General features: G+C 54.4%; 2 protein-coding genes across 4 annotated transcripts in view; one reads left to right on the top strand and one right to left on the bottom strand.

Annotated features, from left to right (window-relative positions):
• The first annotated feature begins 3,046 nt into the window (after positions 1-3,046).
• Positions 3,047-11,506, top strand: LOC101321828 (DiGeorge syndrome critical region gene 6 like). The gene is made up of 5 exons (XM_033837506.2): positions 3,047-3,204; positions 3,291-3,451; positions 9,393-9,493; positions 10,360-10,500; positions 11,032-11,506. The coding sequence occupies exons 1-5, from the start codon at positions 3,095-3,097 to the stop codon at positions 11,113-11,115; spliced, it is 597 nt and encodes a 198-aa protein (XP_033693397.1). The 5' UTR covers positions 3,047-3,094; the 3' UTR covers positions 11,116-11,506.
• Positions 7,682-18,403, bottom strand: part of PRODH (proline dehydrogenase 1) — a 23,415-nt gene continuing 12,693 nt past the window's right edge. For 2 of the 3 annotated variants that reach the window (XM_073790448.1, XM_033837504.2), the window contains exons 9-13: positions 18,142-18,234; positions 17,908-18,054; positions 17,205-17,380; positions 16,514-16,612; positions 7,682-12,775 (exon numbers count right to left, since the gene is read on the bottom strand). In XM_073790448.1, the coding sequence (XP_073646549.1) occupies positions 12,421-12,775; positions 16,514-16,612; positions 17,205-17,380; positions 17,908-18,054; positions 18,142-18,234 (870 nt within the window). In that variant the 3' untranslated portion in view covers positions 7,682-12,420. The remainder of the gene's footprint in view (positions 12,776-16,513; positions 16,613-17,204; positions 17,381-17,907; positions 18,055-18,141; positions 18,235-18,403) is intronic. The other variant, XM_033837503.2, reaches the window with a different exon arrangement.

Genomic DNA, 18,403 nt, shown 5'->3' with positions numbered 1-18,403 from the left:
AGGCCCGGACTTAAATCTGCATAACAACCATACTCTTTTTTTACTGTGCTTTGCCTGATAACCTCCTTTAACCGGGTTCCCCCCTCGCCTAACACCTTTCTTTTGCTTTTAGCGGAGGATGGCATTTGAGGAGCTGGCTTGGGCCATTTCAGGGACTTACTCAGTTTTCCTGGGTATCTCCCAAATTCACAGGATGTATGTACGTTATTAAGCTTCTGATTGTTTTTCTTTTGTTAATGTATCTTATAGGAGTGATCTCAACTAAGAACACAGAAGTATAGAAGTAAAATTATTTTTCCTCCCATACACATGCAATTAAATACTATTTAGCAATGGAAAGAAATGAACCATCAACCTATGCAAAGACATGGATGAATCTTACATGTATAATGCTAAGTGTGACAACCAAAAAAAAAAAAAAAATTGCAGGAGACTGCAAACAAGAAAAGGGTTTATTTGGGATCTTAAGAATTGTGTTTGGGAGTGTCCACTGGGAAAAAAAAAAGCACAACGTGAGAGTTGTGAGTTATGTTTTATTTGGGGGCAAAATGAGGACTATAGCCTGGGAGACAGCCTCTGAGATAGCCCTGAGGAACTGCTCTGAAGAGGTTGGGGTGGGGATGGGGTCAGTATATATGTGATTTTGGTGAAGGGAGATACGTGCAATCAAGCACACATGTTGGCAGAAGATTGCAGCTGGTCATGAGGCGGTTGCTGCTAGTTACAAGGAGTGGATGTCTCAGTTAATGATTTTAGTGCTTTTCTTTTTTTTTAATTAATTAATTAGGCTGCGTGGGGTCTTAGTTGCAGCACGTGGGATCTTTCATTTACAGCGTGTGGGCTCTTCGTTGCAGCACACGGGCTTCTCTAGTTGCAGAGTGGGGGCTCAGTAATTGCGGCGCGTGGGCTTAGTTGCCCCGTAGCGTGTGGGGTCTTAGTTCCCCGACCAGGGAATTGAACCCATGTCCCTTGCATTGGAAGGCGGATTATTAACCACTGGACCACCAGGGAAGTCCCGATGCTTCTCTCGATATGAGAAAATGCAAGAAATTGGGCTCATAAAATCTCCTGTCTGAAGACCTGTTCTGCCAGTTTTCCCAGAGCAGAGTGCCTCATTCCTGATCTCTACCCTGAACTCCTTTCAGGGTGTGTTTTGAGACTGCAGTGGCTGGTGACCTCATCCTTGCAGAGCCAGATGGCGAGTGACAATTTTTAGTTGGCAGGAGACACAGATTCAGGTAACCCTTAAAGAGTGTTCTAGGGAAGAGAAAGGGTCAGGGGCTTATAAAGACAAAAAGACACAAGGTGGTTAAAAGTTGCCTGGCAATAATTGTTATTGACTCTGGCGGGAGTCAGAAAATATTTGTCCTTAAGAAATCACGAGTCTTGGGGACTTCCCTGGTGGCGCAGTGGTTAAGAATCCGCCTGCCAATGCAGGGGACAAGGGTTCGAGCCCTGGTCCGGGAAAATCCCACATGCTGCGGAGCAACGAAGCCCGTGCGCCACAACTACTGAAGCCTGCGCGCCTAGAGCCTGTGCTCCGCAACAAGAGAAGCCACCACAATGAGAAGCCCGCGCACTGCGACCAAGAGTAGCCCCTGCTCGCCGCAACTAGAGAAAGCCTGCACGCAGCAACGAAGACCCAACACAGCCAAAAATAAAAAATAATTAAAAATAAATAAATAAATTTAAGAAAAAAGAAATCATGAGGTTTTTTTTAGGGTAAGGATTGTTGCAGCAAAGCTAAAAATGAAGTTTTCCCTCTCCTAAAAACAAGGAAAATAAAGGGAACAGTGAACAGGCTAGAGAAGAAACATAACCTGGCCTGAAAGAGTTAATCCTAGTTTTATTTTAACTGTTACTAATCTGTAGTGTCTGTAGTTAGAATTGTCCTTCACAAAGCTAACCTGTCACCCCAATCCTTTGTAATTTACATTCTGCACCTGGTATTTGCTCCCCCTGTAACCTCTTGTAGCAAATCGCCCCTTGTAGTTGTTTGCATTTCAGAAAGGAGGTCGCAGACCGATAACCCGGGCTGGGGGATGCAGTTACCGGGTTGCTTGACTCCAGCGGTGACTGTTTTGAAATAATGCAAGAAGAATGCATGACCTTCACCATTTTGATCCTTGTCACTTACTTCGGATTGCGAGCTCCCCTATAAGAATCCCTGTAATTCCCCAGGAAGGTTGGTGGGATGGGGCACAGTTCTTGAGGCACTAGCCTACTGTCTTCCCTTTGCCTGGCAAAGAAAATTAAGCCTCGCTACTTCCTATCTTCCAAACCTCTGTCTCCATATTTTTATTTGGCATCGGTGCACAGGGAGCCAAGATTTTTGCAACAGGCTTGGGATTTAATCCTTGTAGAGGTAGATGGCAAGTGCCAATTTTTAGTTGGCGGGTTTACTGTTACCATTTTACTCTAGCCTTTGTGTAAAATTGAAAAGTCTGAAAAGAACCAATGTTTTAGAAGAAGCAGTGTCACTTGTAAACATCCTGCCACCTAACAGGACAGGCTCTTCTTCTCCACCCATGACTTGATAAAACAGGAAGCTCTCAACACAGGCCTGAAGAAGGTGGATTTCACAAGTCACTGTGAATTAAAACTGTTCTAATGCAATGGAGCTACTAAATACATATGCTTGTTCTTAAGAAAAATTATAAAACTAACAAATCCTTTACTCCAGATATAAAAAATAAAATCTATTAATCACTACTGTAATTTGATTCCAGAAAAATAGCCAACTGAAGCAAAAAAAAGCACAGGCTGCCCATAGCACAGTCCACAATGTAGGGCGGGGGTGGGGGCGGGGCCTAGGTCCACGCCCACCGCACGGGCGGGGGAGAATTCTCAGAAATCTCGCGATTTTGAGGCTGTGGAGTAACGCCTCCGAGGTCGCGTGGGCGGGGAGGCAGGGTAAGGGGCGGGGACAATGCGGGACGCTCCCCGGTGGGGCAGAGACAGCCTGCTTCTGGGTGACGCAAAGGCGGGCCGCGCTGTGTTCAGAACTGTCGTGAAAGGGGGCGGGGCGCGCCGCGCTGGGGACTGACGTAGAAGCACGCGTCGCTTCGGCGGCGGCTGGCGGGGTGCGGGCGCCATGGAGCGGTACTCCGGCGCCTTGGAGGAGGCTGTGGACGGAGCCCGGCAGCAGGAGCGGCACTACCAGTTGCTGTCCGCACTGCAGGGCCTGGTCAAGGAGCTGCCCAGGTGCGCGGCCTCGGGGCGCGCGGGGTGGGCGGGGCCGCGGGCAGGCGGCTCGGCCCCGCCCCGCTCACCGCGCCCTCCTCCCGCAGCTCCTTCCAGCAGCGCCTGTCCTACACCACGCTCAGTGACCTGGCCCTGGCGCTCCTCGACGGCACCGTCTTCGAGATCGTGCAGGGGCTGCTGGACATCCAGCACCTCACCGAGAAGAGCCTGTACAACCAGCGCCTGCGGCTGCAGAACGAGCACCGAGGTGCGCGGGGGCGACGGGACGGCCCAGCTCCCCGCGCGGGAGCTCGGCCTGCCCGGGCAGTTCCGGTCTCTGCGGGCGGAGGCCTTCGGCGGATACCGTTCGAAAGAAGCCCTTGAAATTGACCGGATCGAGGGCGCGGGGCCACTGATGACAAATGGGTCAAGTCGGTTTTACTTTGTCAGTTGCAAAGTCATATTTTCGCAGGACATCCAGAAACTCCCTGCTCGCGCTCCCGCGTGCCCTCACTCCCCTTCCAGGCAGGATGGCCCGAGGCCTCTGTGCTTGGTCAGCCCACTGGCAGGTCTGGTGTTGGCGGTTGGCCGCCCGCAGTGATGCCCCGCAGTGTTGACAGCTCTGCAGCGCCCTTTAGTGTCAGTTTCCTCTCCGCAGCGCATCAAGTTCCCTTGCACTGATCCCTGAGGCACCCTCCAGAATCCGAAAACTTTTCCACTTGAGCCACGCGTTTGGCCAAAGCCTTCGGAGCCTTGGCCCCTCCCAGGCATCCCTACTGGGAATGGGAGGGGCTTCCGGAGCCCCTTCCTGCGAGGTATGCTGGTCAGCTCTTCCCGCCCCCTCAGATTTCCCACCTTTCTTATTTTATTTTTCCCCAACTTTTTATTTATTTGAAAAAGGTTAAGTATTTAGAAAAGTTGGAAGTATAATATAATGAATACTTATACGTTCTCCAGCTACACTCAGTAACTGAAGTTTTGACAAAGTTCTTTGTGTCCGTAAGTGTGTGCAACACCACAGGGCTTCACCAGGGGTCCTCAGCATTCCTCTAGACCAGGGTTTTCAACAGCAGCGCTGTTAGCATTTGTGGCTGGACAGGTTTTTTTTTTTTTCTTCTTCTTTATTTATTTATTTTTGGCTGCATTGGGTCTTCGTTGCAGTGCGCGGGCTTCTCATTGCGGTGGCTTCTCTTGTGGAGCGTGGGCTCTAGGCGCACGGGCTTCAGTAGTTGTGGCACGCGGGCTCAGTACTTGTGGCTCGCAGGCTCTAGAGCACAGGCTCAGTAGTTGTGGTGCACGGGCGCCGCGGCATGCGGGATCTTCCCGGACCAGGGCTTGAACCCATGTCCCCTGCTTTGGCAGGTGGATTCTTAACCACTGCGCCAGTCCTTGGACAAGTCTTAATGGTTCTTTGCTGAATGTTTAAAAGCATCCTTGGCTTCTAACTACTAGATTATAGTGGCACCTTCCCCCAATAATGACAGCCAGAAATGTCTCCAGATATCCTTGGGGGTCAGCCTTGGTCCAGTACTGAGAACCAGCGATCTAGAACAAGAACGCTCTCCTCTGTAACCACAATGGATAGAAATGAATCATTCCAGGGTGTGTTCTGACATTGAGTCCACGGTCACATACCGAAACTTGTCTCAAATTGTCAGTCCCTTTATAAGGATCCAGTGTGTGGTCATGCATTGCCATTGGTTACTTTGGTCTCTGCTTCTGAAACAGTTCCCAACATTTATTGTGGCACTCACTTTTTGAAGAGTCCAGGGTATTCTGCCTTAGAACGTCCCCACTGTGGATCTGTTGGATTGCCTCCTCGTGTTGACATTTTACCTCTTCCTCCATTTTCTGTGTTTCCTGTAAACTGGACAACATGACGATACACACGTTAAGCGTTTGTGGCAAAAATTTCTCCTAGTGATGTGAGGTCCCTTTCCTGTGGGGGCAGATGATAGACATCTGCCCCAGGATTAGTGTGTTTCTATCAGGAATGGATGTTGGGATTTGTCAAATCTTTTTTCTGCATCTATTGAGATGATCAAGTGGCTTTTTGGTTACGACGGTGAATTACATTGATTTTTAAAATTCCTGGGATAAACCGCATTCCTGGGATAAACCTTACTCAGTCATGATGAAGTATTCTTTTTGTCTATGTTGGTTTGATTTGCTAAAATCTTAAGAATTTTTACTTCTATGCTAGTGATGGACATTGGCCTGTAGTTCTCGTAACATTTTTGTCTGGTTTGAGTATCAGGGTGATACTCGCTTCACAGGATGAGCTGGGAAGTGTTCTCTTTGGTTTTCCAGAAGAATTTGTGTATAATTGGTACTACTTCTTCCCTAAATGTTTGGATGGTTGTCTTTGTACATTTTTTTTTATATAATTATATTTTATTTATTTATTTTTGGCTGCGTTGGGTCTTCGTTGCTGGGCACGGGCTTTCTCTAGCTGCAGTGAGCTGGGGCTGCTCTTCGTTGTGGTGCCTGTGCTTCTCATTGTGGTGGCTTCTCGTTGTAGAGCACGGGCTCTAGGTGCGCGAGCTTCAGTAGTTGTGGCACGAGGGCTTAGTAGTTGTGGTTCATGGGCTCTAGAGCACAGGCTCAGTAGTTGTAGCGCACGAGCTTCATTGCTCCGCGGCATGTGGGATCTTCCCAGACCAGGGATCAAACCTGTATCCCCTGCATTGGCAGGCAGATTCTTAACCACTGCGCCACCAGGGAAGTCCCTGTACACATTGTTATTGAGGAATGAGATGCATACTCACAAATCCAAAGTACATAGCTGATGCCTTTTAACGCTCAAATCATGCCACATTTGGCCAGTGGAAGAACAGTGGGCTGGCTCCTGTGTCCTTTTGATGTGTCCCCATCATTTTTGGAGCACTTCTTGCTTTCTGGTACAGGAAGGTGTTCAGGCTCATCTTTTCTTGTTCTTTCCCAGCCTCAGCCCCTCTTCTAACAGCCTGCTTCCAGCTTCCCCACACCAACAACCTTCCATCACAATGGACCTTTCCCCTTTGCCACCGTAAAACTTTCCCACTCCTCCTGTCTTTGACTGGGTCTGTGCCAAATGCAGGCTGTCAGTAAGTAGTATTTGCTCTCGTTTTGGTGATTTTTGTTTATCTCCAGAGCTTAGTAGCTCAGGGAGCAAATCAGGCGCTCAGAATAATTTTTTTAAAGGGAGGGGGGCAGCAAGGGAAAAAGCCATGTCTCCATGGAGCCCTGGTTCCTTTTAGTGGGGAGTTTTGATAACTCTTCAGACACTTCGCTTCTTGTCCTTTGGAAGGTTTTGTGCTGTCAGCAGCGGGAAAGTGCCTGTGACTTTCTGCTTTTCCTTCCTCTGACTCAGCAGGTGGTGGTTGGCTGCCATTGCTTTCCTTGGTCATTGCAAAGGCCAGGCCCCCGCCCGGGCAGTGGGTGCAGCTCTCTTTTTGCCTCTGGTTGCTCACCCTGTGGAATCTGGAAGGTGACCTGAGATTTGTAGCGAAGTTGATAAATGGGGTGAAGATGACATTTCCCTGCATTTATCTGTTTCCTTGCATCCTGCCTCCACACATTGTAAATGTTAACTGGGGAGTGTCTTTCTCATCTCTTTGTTTATGGAAATGTCTTCAGGGTGGCCCTCAGCTTCAGACTCACTTAGTGTGATAAATGCCATAGTCGAGATGTGCACGCAGTGCGAAGAAACAGGAGATTGGGGAACCTCAGGGGTCCTCCAGAGAAGGGCTGTAATGTGAGGTCTCTGCCGAGGACCGAGTGGTGGCCTTGTGTCTTATAGCCAGGACCCCTCCTCACAGGGGAGATCTGGCCACTTGACACTTACTAGTCTAGGATTTTGGCTGCATAGTGTTGAGTGTTCTGTTTTGTGATTGGTTTCTTTCTATCCCATGCTACCTTTCTCTTCTGTCCAGTCCTGTACAATTAGTGGGGACTGTGGAAGCTTTCCTTGGTGGTCGTGGTGGCCCCTCTTGGAGCAACACAGACTCCCTGGCACATGGCCTCTGCCGGCTCATGCCATCTATTGAAAAATTAATCAATAGTCAATCTAAGAAAGAAATGGAAAATTTTAGTCGATCCAACCTGAGGATTCTAACCTGGAGACAGTCTTTCCGAAAGCTCTGAGGACTGTCCCAAAGAGGTGAGGAGGGAGGCCAGTATATATGTGATTTTGGTGAAGGGGTACATGTAACCAAGCATGCAGCTTGGTAGAAGGTTACTGCTATTCACGAGGAACAGATAGCTTAGTTAATGGTTTTAGTGCATTTCTAAGTATGGGAAGATGCAACAAACTGTATTCATAAAATTTTCTCCTGAAAATATCCAAGTGTCTGAGGGCCAGTTCTGCCAGTTTTCCCAGAGCACAAAGTGCCTCATCCCGATCTTCACCCTGAATTCCTTTCAGGTAGGTCAGCGACTGCAGTGGTTAATGACTTGATTCTTGTAGAACTGGGTGGTGGGCAACATTCTCTCTGTTACAGTCCCTTCTCTTTCAGTCTTTTTTTTTTTTTTTATCAGTGTTACTTTATTCTTTTTTTACAATTAATTTATTTTTGGCTCTGTTGGGTCTTCGTTTCTGTGCGAGGGCTTTCTCTAGTTGCGGCGAGCGGGGGCCGCTCTTCATCGCGGTGCGCGGGCCTCTCACTGTCGTGGCCTCTCTTGTTGCGGAGCACAAGCTCCAGACACGCAGGCTCAGTAGTTGTGGCGCACGGGCCTAGTTGCTCCGTGGCATGTGGGATCTTCCCAGACCAGGGCTTGAACCCGTGTCCCCTGCATTGGCAGGCAGATTCTCAACTACTGCGCCACCAGGGAAGCCCCTCTTTCAGTCTTAATTTCGACCAGGGTTTGGGAGGCATTTCATGACCAATTTGTCCCATGGTGTTAGGAATGCTCATTCCCAGGTCAGGCGAGGATTTCCTTGATAGGCCACTCAATGTGCTGTTACCAGACTAGACCCTGTTAACTAACAGTAGCCCAAGGCCTCCGGGCTGCCTGTCCTACTAGTCTGTTATTGCCCTGTTGTTGCTTCTTCCCACATCTAGAGCTACACTATTACAATCCCTGATCTTACAGAACTATATATTTGGTCAGTTGTTTCAGGTCTTATAGTCATCATTATCTTTATTGGAGGCTTAGCCACACATTTGGTCATTAAAGAAACAATAATCTTGTAAAATAGGCAGAAATATAGCTAGTGACATTAATAAGGTCATCAGTAAGTATTTAAGCTGAGAACTCCAGCCCAGTGTCTCCCCAGGTCGTCTGACCAGTCTGTTCTGCACCAATCGCTGTCTTTAAGGGAAATGATATTGTGGCCTTGTCCATAAAGTCCACCAAAGACATCTGCATGTACAAGGCCAGTGGTGGGTCATCATGACCCCTTACAGGACTGAGAAAGGAATGTTACCTCCTAAGGAGTTACATGGCTGGCACCAGAAGGAGAAAAATTGATCTTTGTGGTTGAGCAGGTATTTCTGCCATTGGGGATTCTGGTTCATGCTTAATGCAGATGCACAACGTTCAGTGGAGGGAAAGGAGGAGGCTCAAATGAGCAGAGAAAAAATTTTATTTAAATGTTGCTTGTCTTAACTTAAAATATGAATTTTATTTCATCACATCCTTGGGCCCCTCAGGGTCTGTGCCCACCCTACTCCCTCTAGGAGCTGTGGATAGGGTACAGGGTGGCTCTGCACCCCTCACCACCACCAAGGGCAGCACTGAGGGGGAGTGACTGCCACACCCCAGGGCAGAGGCCACTCTCCTCGTCCTCCTTTCCCAGGCCTTTGCCTGGGTGGTCTTTTGGATGTCTCAGTGGATGTCCCTTGGATGATGGCAGGTCACGCTGGACTCCTGGCCTGTAGCCAGCATCTGAGCCTAGAAACCTCTAGACCGCAATCTCCTCCCTCCCTATCCACAATTCTCTGAGCTCAGGCTGCAGCCCTGGCTCCACCCCCATAACCATACACTTGGCCTCACCCTTCTCTAGTGCCCTGGAGCCCTGCTGCTGGAGAAGGGCCGTACCCTGGGTGAGGGCCCGCCTGAGTGGGCTGGGGGCTGGGTGTCCAGAGCTCCACCCGGCTCCCAGTGCAGGCCTCCCTCACGTCCACGCCTCTGCCCTGCTTCTCTGTGGTGGTGGGACAGCTGGAGCAGGCCCCCTCCTTACCCCTCTGCCACCTGCTGATAACCCCTCTGGTCTTGTCCCCTTCCAGTGCTCAGGCAGGCGCTGCGGCAGAAACACCAGGAAGCCCAGCAGGCCTGCCGGCCCCACAACCTGCCTGTGCTCCAGGCGGCCCAGCAGCGCGAGCTAGAGGTAGGGGTGTGGGCAGGGTGGGCACCACCTGAGCTCTGCTGAGAGGGCCGTAGAGGAGGGGCTTCGGGTGGCTTGGGAGCCACTGGCCAGCCTGGGCCTCAGCCTGGGGTGGGCCGCGAAGGCTCCATGTGCCCACATGTGGCTCTTCACTGTCGGGGGTTGGGGTGTGCTTGGAGTGGATGGAGAGTGTGTGATCCCCCCACTCCCCTCCTCCTGCTCCTCGAGACAGCAGCTCCTAATGGGCTGGGCCTGTACAGGGCAGGTGTGAGTGGGGGCCATTGTGCCCCATGGCCTTGGGGATGAGGGCAGTGGTGGGATGATGGAGCCAGCAAGTCCTGCTTCCACGTTGCCTGGGAACAACGCAGAGGCCCACCCATAACCAAGAAGCCACCAGTGGTGGGCTGCATGTGGAGGCGTGTGCAGGGTCCCAAGGCAGCCCCAAGCCAGGGCATGCAGGGAGGAGGTGCTGAGCCGGGCTTGGCCGCAGCTCCAGTGGGGAGGAAACATACGCAAAGGCCCAGAGATGGTGGCCAGCTTTACAGTCAGCAGAGGTGGAGCCAGCATCTGGCCAGCTCATGGTGGTCCTGGGCTGTCAGGGCTGGGCGAGGCCTGGCACAGCAAAGGGAGGACACCTGACAGGAGGTGCTGGAGGAAGGGCATTTGGGGCAGGTCATCTGAGCCCCTCTGCAGGGTTCTGTGTGGCTAAGGAGGGACGGACCTGGGTGCAGTACGGGATCCATCCATAGTCTGGGAGCTGGATCCACTGGGAGGTGGGGAGGGGCCAGAGGAGGTGACAGGCCAGGAATGTGTGTGTGAGGCACTGATGGGCAGGAGGCTGAGCCCCTGAGCTGCCTTCACCGTGGCAGGCGGTGGAGCACCGGATCCGTGAGGAGCAGCGGGCGATGGACCAGAAGATTGTCCTGGAGCTGGACCGGAAGGTGGCGGACCAGCAGAGCACACTGGAGAAGGCAGGGGTCGCCGGCTTCTATGTGACCACCAACCCGCAGGTCAGTGGCACAGGCCTGCCCCGGCACAGCCCAGGGGATGTTGGTCCCCAAGGCTAGATTCCATATGGGGTTTTAGCTGGTCCCTGGGAGCCCAGGCCCAGGGTGTGTGGGGACAGGGGACATGGTGAGTTAGGGAGGCTCCAGGAAGGGTTTCTGCGTTGTGCTCAGCATGGAGGCCGGTCACACTGCCTCCGCCACAGGAGGGTAAGCCATGTGACTACAGGGCATTGCCCACCTTCCCTGGGTTCGCTATGCCCTACAGGGCCTCGTGTGCAGTTCCCCTACATCCCTGCACACACCTCCACTTATGCCAAGCCAGGGCAACTGCAGGCCCTGCCACAGGTGGAGTCCCAGCACCTGCCCCTTTCTGGCAGGTTGTAGCCAGGCTTCACTGGAAGTCAGCCCCATGGGCTCAAGCCTGGTGCTCTCTAGGTCCTGGTATCTGCCCTGGGTCCTTGGGTAAAGGAGGCTGCTTCCTGGGGCCTTTGCCAGGGCTAAAGGGGACCTCACAGTGGCCCCTCTGCATCCCAGGAGCTGACGCTACAGATGAACCTATTGGAACTCATCCGGAAGCTGCAGCAGAGGGGCTGCCAGGTGGGGAAGGCGGCACTATGACCAGGCAGGGTTCCTGCCAGTGACCCGCTGCCCATCTTGGCTGGGAAGACAACCCTGTTCCACAGTCACCAAAGGCAGCAGAAAGCTGAGTGGCGCTCATCTTCCTGAAGTCTGGCCACCACCCTCCCAGCTGCTTGCAGGAGGGGCACCCCGTGAGGAGAAGCTAGGTGGACCTGGGCTGTGTCTGCCACCCACCTTCACCTGGGTTTTTTGTCCAAAGCTAGGGTGGGAAGGTAAAGGGAAGAGTGGGCCCAGCCTTCCGGCTGTCTGCCCCAGGCTTCCGATGTGTTCTGCTTTCGGCCCCTCCCTTGGCAGGTGCAGCCCCCGAGTAGGAAAGGCTCATGAGCTGCATGTGACCCCGAGAAATAAAGACACCTTAGCATGGCCTGCACGTGGCTTGCATGACAGCTCTGTGGTGCCTGTCGTGACCAGGGCCTAGCTAGGGCCCTTGCCTGTGGGCTCCGTGGCCTACAGAGGAATCAGCAGAAGATGGCCCCACCCCCATGTCACAGACGCCCCTCCCTGGGGCAAGTCCGAGGGCACTAGGGCCACATCCAGTCTGCTCTGTGGGGCGGTCAGAGCAGCCAGAGCCTGGTGTGGGTCACTGGGGCCGCTGGGGTGAAGGGCACAGAGCAGCAGGAAGGGTCTGAGGGAGGAAGAGACTGAGGATGGGGAAGCACCAAGCCCACTCTGGGGAGTGTGCTGTCTGCATTGGTCTGAGCCCCAGCTGTGGGGTTGGAGGTGAGGGTATCCAGTGCCCTGCGTGGCTGGGTCTGCAATACGGCTTGAAGGCAGGTGTTGGTGGGTCCACCCTGCCCAAGGTGTGCCGGGGGCGCGTGACACAGGAGAGGCCGAGCATGAGGCTTCTCGGGCCATCGGAGCCACTCCCTCTGCCACTGACTGCACGTGAGGGCTCTGCAGGGAAGAATATCGTGGGCCTGGAGTCAAGGGCTCTTAGCTGCAGAAACAGTGGTTTATTGACAGGCCACCTTTCCCAGCCAGCCACTGCCCACCTGTGGGGCTCAGGGCCCATGGGTTGAACCCTGCAGTAGGTGGTTCTTCAGGCCCAAGGTCGTGGGGGTGGGCAGAGATGCAACCATGCTCGCTCACTGGAGGGCGGTTTCTGACAGTTCCCAGCAGCTCTGGCAGGTAACGGAAATAGCCCGCACCAGGGTGCCCACGGGCAGGGGCCAGCGGGGTCTCACAGTCTGGGGTGTAAAAGGTGTTGTGTGTGAGGTTGGGGTCGGGCTGTAGCCCTGGGTGGTCGCAGCCCAGGTGAGGATGCGTTGGGACGTGGCCACAGCACTAGGCCGGGCGGTGGAAGAGGCTGCCCGTGCGGAGCCTCCGCTTGAGCTCCTGCCAAAGCAGCTGCCACTCCCTCTGGGCGCCCTTCATGACTCCGCTGTTCTCTAGGGCTCGGCGGGACAGGTAGGGCAGCACCTCCATCACAGGGCCGTAAGGCACGTACTTGTACACGGGGTAGCCTGCCTGTCCTGCACATAGGGGTGGAGGCGGTGAGTCCCAGCACCTCCGCCCCTGCCCCCCGCCCCCCCACCGGAAGCCCAGCTCACCTAGCGGGAAGCTTATCTGGTCGCACATACCCAGAAGCTGTCCAAAGTACACCTGGCAATCGGCGGGGTGCAGGCCCAGTTCCTCCATCCTGTGAACAGGCAGGGTGGTGGGTAAGACCCTCCCTCCACCCCCAGATCCCCACCCACAGGGTAGGGCGTGGGCATAGGCTCTCTCCTGCATAGACCAGGCCTCTTCCCCGCTGCTGCTGCCGCTGCCTCAACCCAAGGCCACCAAGTGCCCCCCTTCCCCAGCCAGCCTCCCTCTTGCTGTGCTTGCTCCCCGATGGCCCCTTCCCTGCTACCCACTATGACCCAGCAAGGCAGATTCACCCAGTGGCCAGCCCTTGGTGTGGCCTGGGAAGCTCTCAGCCCTCCCACCATCCCCTTCTCAAACCCCTCAGAGTTACGTTGCCTCTGTGTTTCCAGCCCTGCGACCCCACCTCCAGCTTCTCATCCTCCCCTTGCTGCCTGCCCTGTCCGTAAGGCAGTCACCAGGTACTGGTGGCAACTGAGCCTTTGGAAGGCGGGTGGTCTGAATTGAGGTGCACTGCAAGTGTCAAACACATGGGCTTTTGAAGACAGTGTGAAAACTGAATGTAAAATATCTCACTGTTTTTCTGAAAACATGTTTAAATGGTACTATTTTGGATATGTGGGGTTAATTAAAATGTGTATCAAAATTAACTTCATTTTTTTTAACGTGGCTATGAAATATTTGGGGTTAAAAATGTGGCTCGAATTTCTATTAGTGCTACTCAGACGTTGAGGTGGGGGCCCCCAAATCTGTCCACACCCTCTCCTATCCTCACACCTCCCCTCGTAGGATCTTTAAAAAATTCCCAGGGTTTGAAATATCTGTGCATTGATGATTCCCACGTTTTTACTTCTGGCTTCCTGCACGTGCAGATACAGACTCAGCCTATCAGCACCAGCAGTCTATAGCCCGCCCCCATCCTTCCACCCCACAGGGGCGTGTTCCACCTGGGTCCTCACACCCACCCAGGCTACAGGCTGGGCCTGCTGGTCCCCATCCCTGCCCTTGGAGCCCCTCTCCCTTCTCACTGTCTCAGGACCCCACCCCAGGCTTCCAGAGCACTTAGCGCCTCTTACCCTGGGGCATCCCAGACCGTTTCTCTCCTTCCCGCAGGGCTAGGCTCCAAGGTCGGGGCCCCAGTCTGCACAGTGTTGCCCAGTGTTGCCCAGCTTACATGTCTCTGTCCCCCGTGAGAGCAGGGCTGCCACTGTGTTGCTGCCTGATGGTGGTGGGAACACTCATGTGGCGTCCTGCAAAAACTGACTCCTCCCCTGCTGCTGCCCCTTCCCTGCCAGTGTCCATGCCTGCTGCCATGTGACTGTAGCTTTGCCCAGCACAGAAAGAGGTTCTCTCCATCTGGACGGCAATATCTGGGCTGAGCATGACTTCCTTTAGCCAACAGAACGATAGCAAATGTGACATGGGCAGAGGCTTGCCCCCTCCAGGGCTTCTGGTAGTCTGAGACCACCTGTGGAGAAGCCTAAGCTGGCCTGTAGGACACCCAACATGTGATGCAGTGCGCTTTGCTGTCCCAGCCACAAATGAGGCCATTTAGGGCCAACCAGACACCATGTGACCACGGATGCAGGATAGGCCCCAGGCAAGGCCAGCAGAAGCAGCCTGAAGCAGAGCCCAGCCCACACTGCTGGCTCACAGAACATACTGTGTTCAGACGTCTGAATTTTGGGTTGGTTTGTTAACTCAGCCAAAGCTAATCTGACTGAGGTCTCTAATGTGTGGCATCAGAGGCCCACACTGCTGCCCCTGGGAAGACCAGCCCAAGGTGTTCAAGGCTCTGTGGCCCCTGAAGCAGGTGCACAGGACCTTGGCCTGGCATGGGCCGCGGAGCCTGTGAGACGGGCAAGCGCTCAGCTGGCACTCAGCATGGGGGGAGCCGTGTCTAGGGCAGGAGGCCACCGCGGCCAAGATGGGGAGGCCACACGTGCTCCCAGTGGCAAGATCCAGAAATCAGGTGAAAGGAAGCCCTTCTGAGGGCAGGTTATACCTTTAGACGTTTCACTGTCCTCGCCTAGTCAGTCTGAGTGGACTAACCTGTGACAAAAACCTATAACGGGGCAACCACAGGCTGCTGAGATGGTGATGGAAACCTCAGGAGGTCGGCACTGCCAGGCAGGAGCCAGGGCCTCTCTGTGCACATCGTCTTGGGGTGCACCCTGGTGCCGCACGGACCACTTCTGATCACGGTTCCATCACAGAATTGTACTTTTAAGCCTAAGTGAGAGCCAGCTTTTAAAATTTTCAACTCAGCCCTGTGTTCCTTCAAAAGTCAAAGAAGCCAGAACTGGGGTTTCCCTGGTGATGCAATGGTTAAGAATCTGCCTGCCAATGCAGGGGACACAGGTTCGAGCCCTGGTCCAGGAAGACCCCACGTGCCGCTGAGCAACTAAGCCCGTGCGCCATAACTACTGAGCCTGCGCTCTAGAGCCCGTGAGCCACAACTACTGAGCCCGCACGCCTAGAGCCTGTGCTCCACAACAAGAGAAGCCACTGCAGTGAGAAGCCCGTGCACTGCAACGAAGAATAGCTCCCACTCGCTGCAACTACAGAAAGCCCGCACGCAGCACCGAAGACCCAACGCACACAGCCAAAAATTTTAAATATAAATTAAAAAAAAAAAGAAACCAAAACTAATCTTCCCTGAGCACAAAAGGTGTCCCTGGCCATCCCACGTCCAGGGGTAGGATGGGGCGTCCAAGGAGGCCCCAGGGATGGAGGGAAGAAAGCGAAACAGTCCACCCGGCTAGGACGCCAGTCAGAGCCAACCACCAGCAAGGAAACAGCCTGACCCCAGCCCAGCAGGACTCCAGAGGGAGCCTGGACACAGTCTGACCTCCACCTGGCAGCCCTGCTGGCCTCAGCGCTCCTGTTCACAACCAAGCAGCTGCAAATGCAGAGCATTAGAAATCGTGGCCTTTAGTTGCAGTTTCACACCATGAAAAAGCAGCCCCAGCATGAGAAGGACAAGCACGACATTAATGAATGGTTTAAGACGACCAGAGTCACCCTCCAGGCAGAGCCTGCAAGTGCCTCTGGGTGCACGCCCTGCACCTTCACTACTCGGCCCAAGCCTTGGGCTTGGGGTGCCCACTGTAGGAGGGGGGCCCCTGCCTTGCTCCTGGGGAAGGCAAGGGCCAGCAAGGCCACTGCCCACCCAGCTTCCTGTGGCGGGGGGATGGGGGGTGGGGGTGGGGAGCTAGGACCCCTGCTGTGGTCCAGTTTGGGTTAAGATATGAGATAAAAGAACGTGGTGATTGGAAATTCCCTGGCAGTCCAGTGATTAGGACTAGGCGCTTTCACTGCCTGGGGCCTGGGTTTGATCCCTGGTCGGGGAACTCCCAGAACACGGCCAAAAGAAAAAAATGTATATTTATTTCACCTCATTCCTATAACTGACTTATAAGGATGCTCCATGGGACAAGCATTTAAAGAGAAAACAGACTATCTTAAATTCTAAACACAGTTTAAAGTGTTGAGAAATTGTCTATAAATGAGGCGACACATGTGAGGGCTCCAACATTTCACATTTAAATTTCACCTAATGAAATTTATTTTTTAATTTGAAACTTTAGTAAGTCTGGTATTAATGTTAAAAACCCAAGTAACTGCAAACAGCCTTTTGGCTACTGCAGCACAACGCCCAGCCAGCCTCAGGGGGTCTGGGGGCCCTAAAGCCGCCACTTCAGCTCGTTCCACAGATGTCCCCCCAAAACCCACTGCCTGCCCACGCTTCCTGCCCACCAGGAGCACCCAGCGGGAAGGGGGCGGGGCCAACCTGCACAGCGTGAAGCGCACGGTGTCCTCATTGTGCGAGGCCACCATCACTGCAGCCCTGGCGTTGTGCTTCAGCTCCTCCAGGACGTAGTTGAGGCACCTGGGGAGGGTGACGCGTGAGTCAGGCCTGCACAGCCCCTGCAGGGGCAGAGGCAGAAGCAGGTGCAAAACAGTAGACGATCCTGGCGTGGAATTAAAAAGCAAACAGGGGCTTCCCTGGTGGCACAGTGGTTGGGAGTCCGCCTGCCGATGCAGGGGACGCGGGTTCGTGCCCTGGTCCGGGAGGATCCTACATGCTGCAGAGCAGCTAGGCCCGTGAGCCATGGCCGCTGAGCCCGCGCATCCGGAGCCTGTGCTCCACAACAGGAGAGGCCACAACAGTGAGAGGCCCACGTACCATCAAAAAAAAAAAAAGCAAACAGGCCTCGTGCCATTTGGGGAGGGCTGCCGGGATACAGCTTTCATCTTTATCAACCCAGGCAGTTCAGTAAGTAGACTTTTATATTAAAAAAAAGAAAACCTTAATGGTTTTGGAAAAAGTAAAACAAAGGCAGAGGAGGTATTGGTTCTGACCCCCGGGTTGCTCCCACGTTGGACAGGGTCACGTCGGGTCAGCTCCAGCCCCTTCCCGGTTTCTCCTCCCACCCCCCCGGGAAGCTCTGAGGCTCCAGGAGCCAAAGGGGGCAGCGCACCTGTGGTACATGGCGTTGGTGGCCTCATAGGTGGGGTTGATAGGGTCCTCATACCCAATCTCCAGGGCGCGGGCACGTTCCTGGGCCATGTATGCACCACGCACCAGCTTGGCCCCGAAACACCAGCCCTCTCGGCGAGCCAGCTCCACATCCAGGGTGACATTGTCGTAGGTGTCCTGTGGGCCAGAGCCGAAAGTTGAGGATGACCAGGATGGGCCCCCCTCCAGCCTGCGTCCCATAGGGCCTCCCTAGGGCCCGGGTGCCCCCCAGTGTGTAGTCAGCAGGGGCACTGGGGCCAGCAGCTGTGGTGACTTGGGGGCTGTCAGCACCTGCCTGGACCCCACGCACCCACTTCCCCTTGTCCCCGCAGCCCCTACACCCACCCCACCCTGAGTCCTCCAAACACCTGGCTGGTCCCTGAGCGGCCGCCAGAGTTTGTGCTCAAGGGTCCCTGAGGCACACGCACGAGGCTGGGGAGGGGCCCAGAGCCTTCATCAGACCCTTAGACGGAACCAAGCTAAAAAGGGCGGGAGTAAACAGTCACTCGAAATCTGGCGATTAAGGCACGTTACATGGACTCCAAAAGCTCCTTCATCGTCCTCCTGCCCCTTCAGCACCCTGTCTGGGGTCTGAGGCCCAGGGGACGGGTCCGCTGGCAGCTGGTCCTGGGGGCCTGTCTCCCTGCAGCAGACGCTGGGCGCACCTTGAGGTAGCACTGGTACGTGTTGAAGATGAGTGGCCTCTCCACATTGAACCTGCGCTGCATCTCCAGCGTCAGGCGGCTGATGGCCGGCTGGAAGTAGGTCTGCTCGGCATCCACCATCAGCCGCACGCCCACCTCGCTGGCTTTCTGAGGGGCACGGCGGGGAGAGAGGGTCTGTCTGGGTCCTGGGTGACACGGGTGCCCCCCACCCCAGCACATCCCAGGGTCCTCGACCTTGGCCAGGACGTCCATCCTCTGCAGCATCCTCGTCATCTGCCGTTCCTCCTCCTCAGTGAACCGCAACAGCAGAGGCTCCAGCTGTCCTGTCTGAGGGGGCAGCGCAGTCAGGCCACGGCACAGCTCCAGACCTGGGCTCTCGAGGCCAGCGCTCCCCCCCTTCCCGTGGGCAGCCTCTCGCCCCTGGTGCAGGGCCTACCGATACCCAGTGCCTGGTACCCGGGACCAGTGGGCCTCATCCCCGCACCTCCTTCTCCAT

The sequence above is a fragment of the Tursiops truncatus genome, chromosome 13, assembly GCF_011762595.2.
Source record: "Tursiops truncatus isolate mTurTru1 chromosome 13, mTurTru1.mat.Y, whole genome shotgun sequence".
Lineage (NCBI taxonomy): Eukaryota > Metazoa > Chordata > Mammalia > Artiodactyla > Delphinidae > Tursiops > Tursiops truncatus.
Note: the sequence above shows the minus strand (reverse complement) of the source record. Positions and strands in the feature narration are given on the sequence as shown.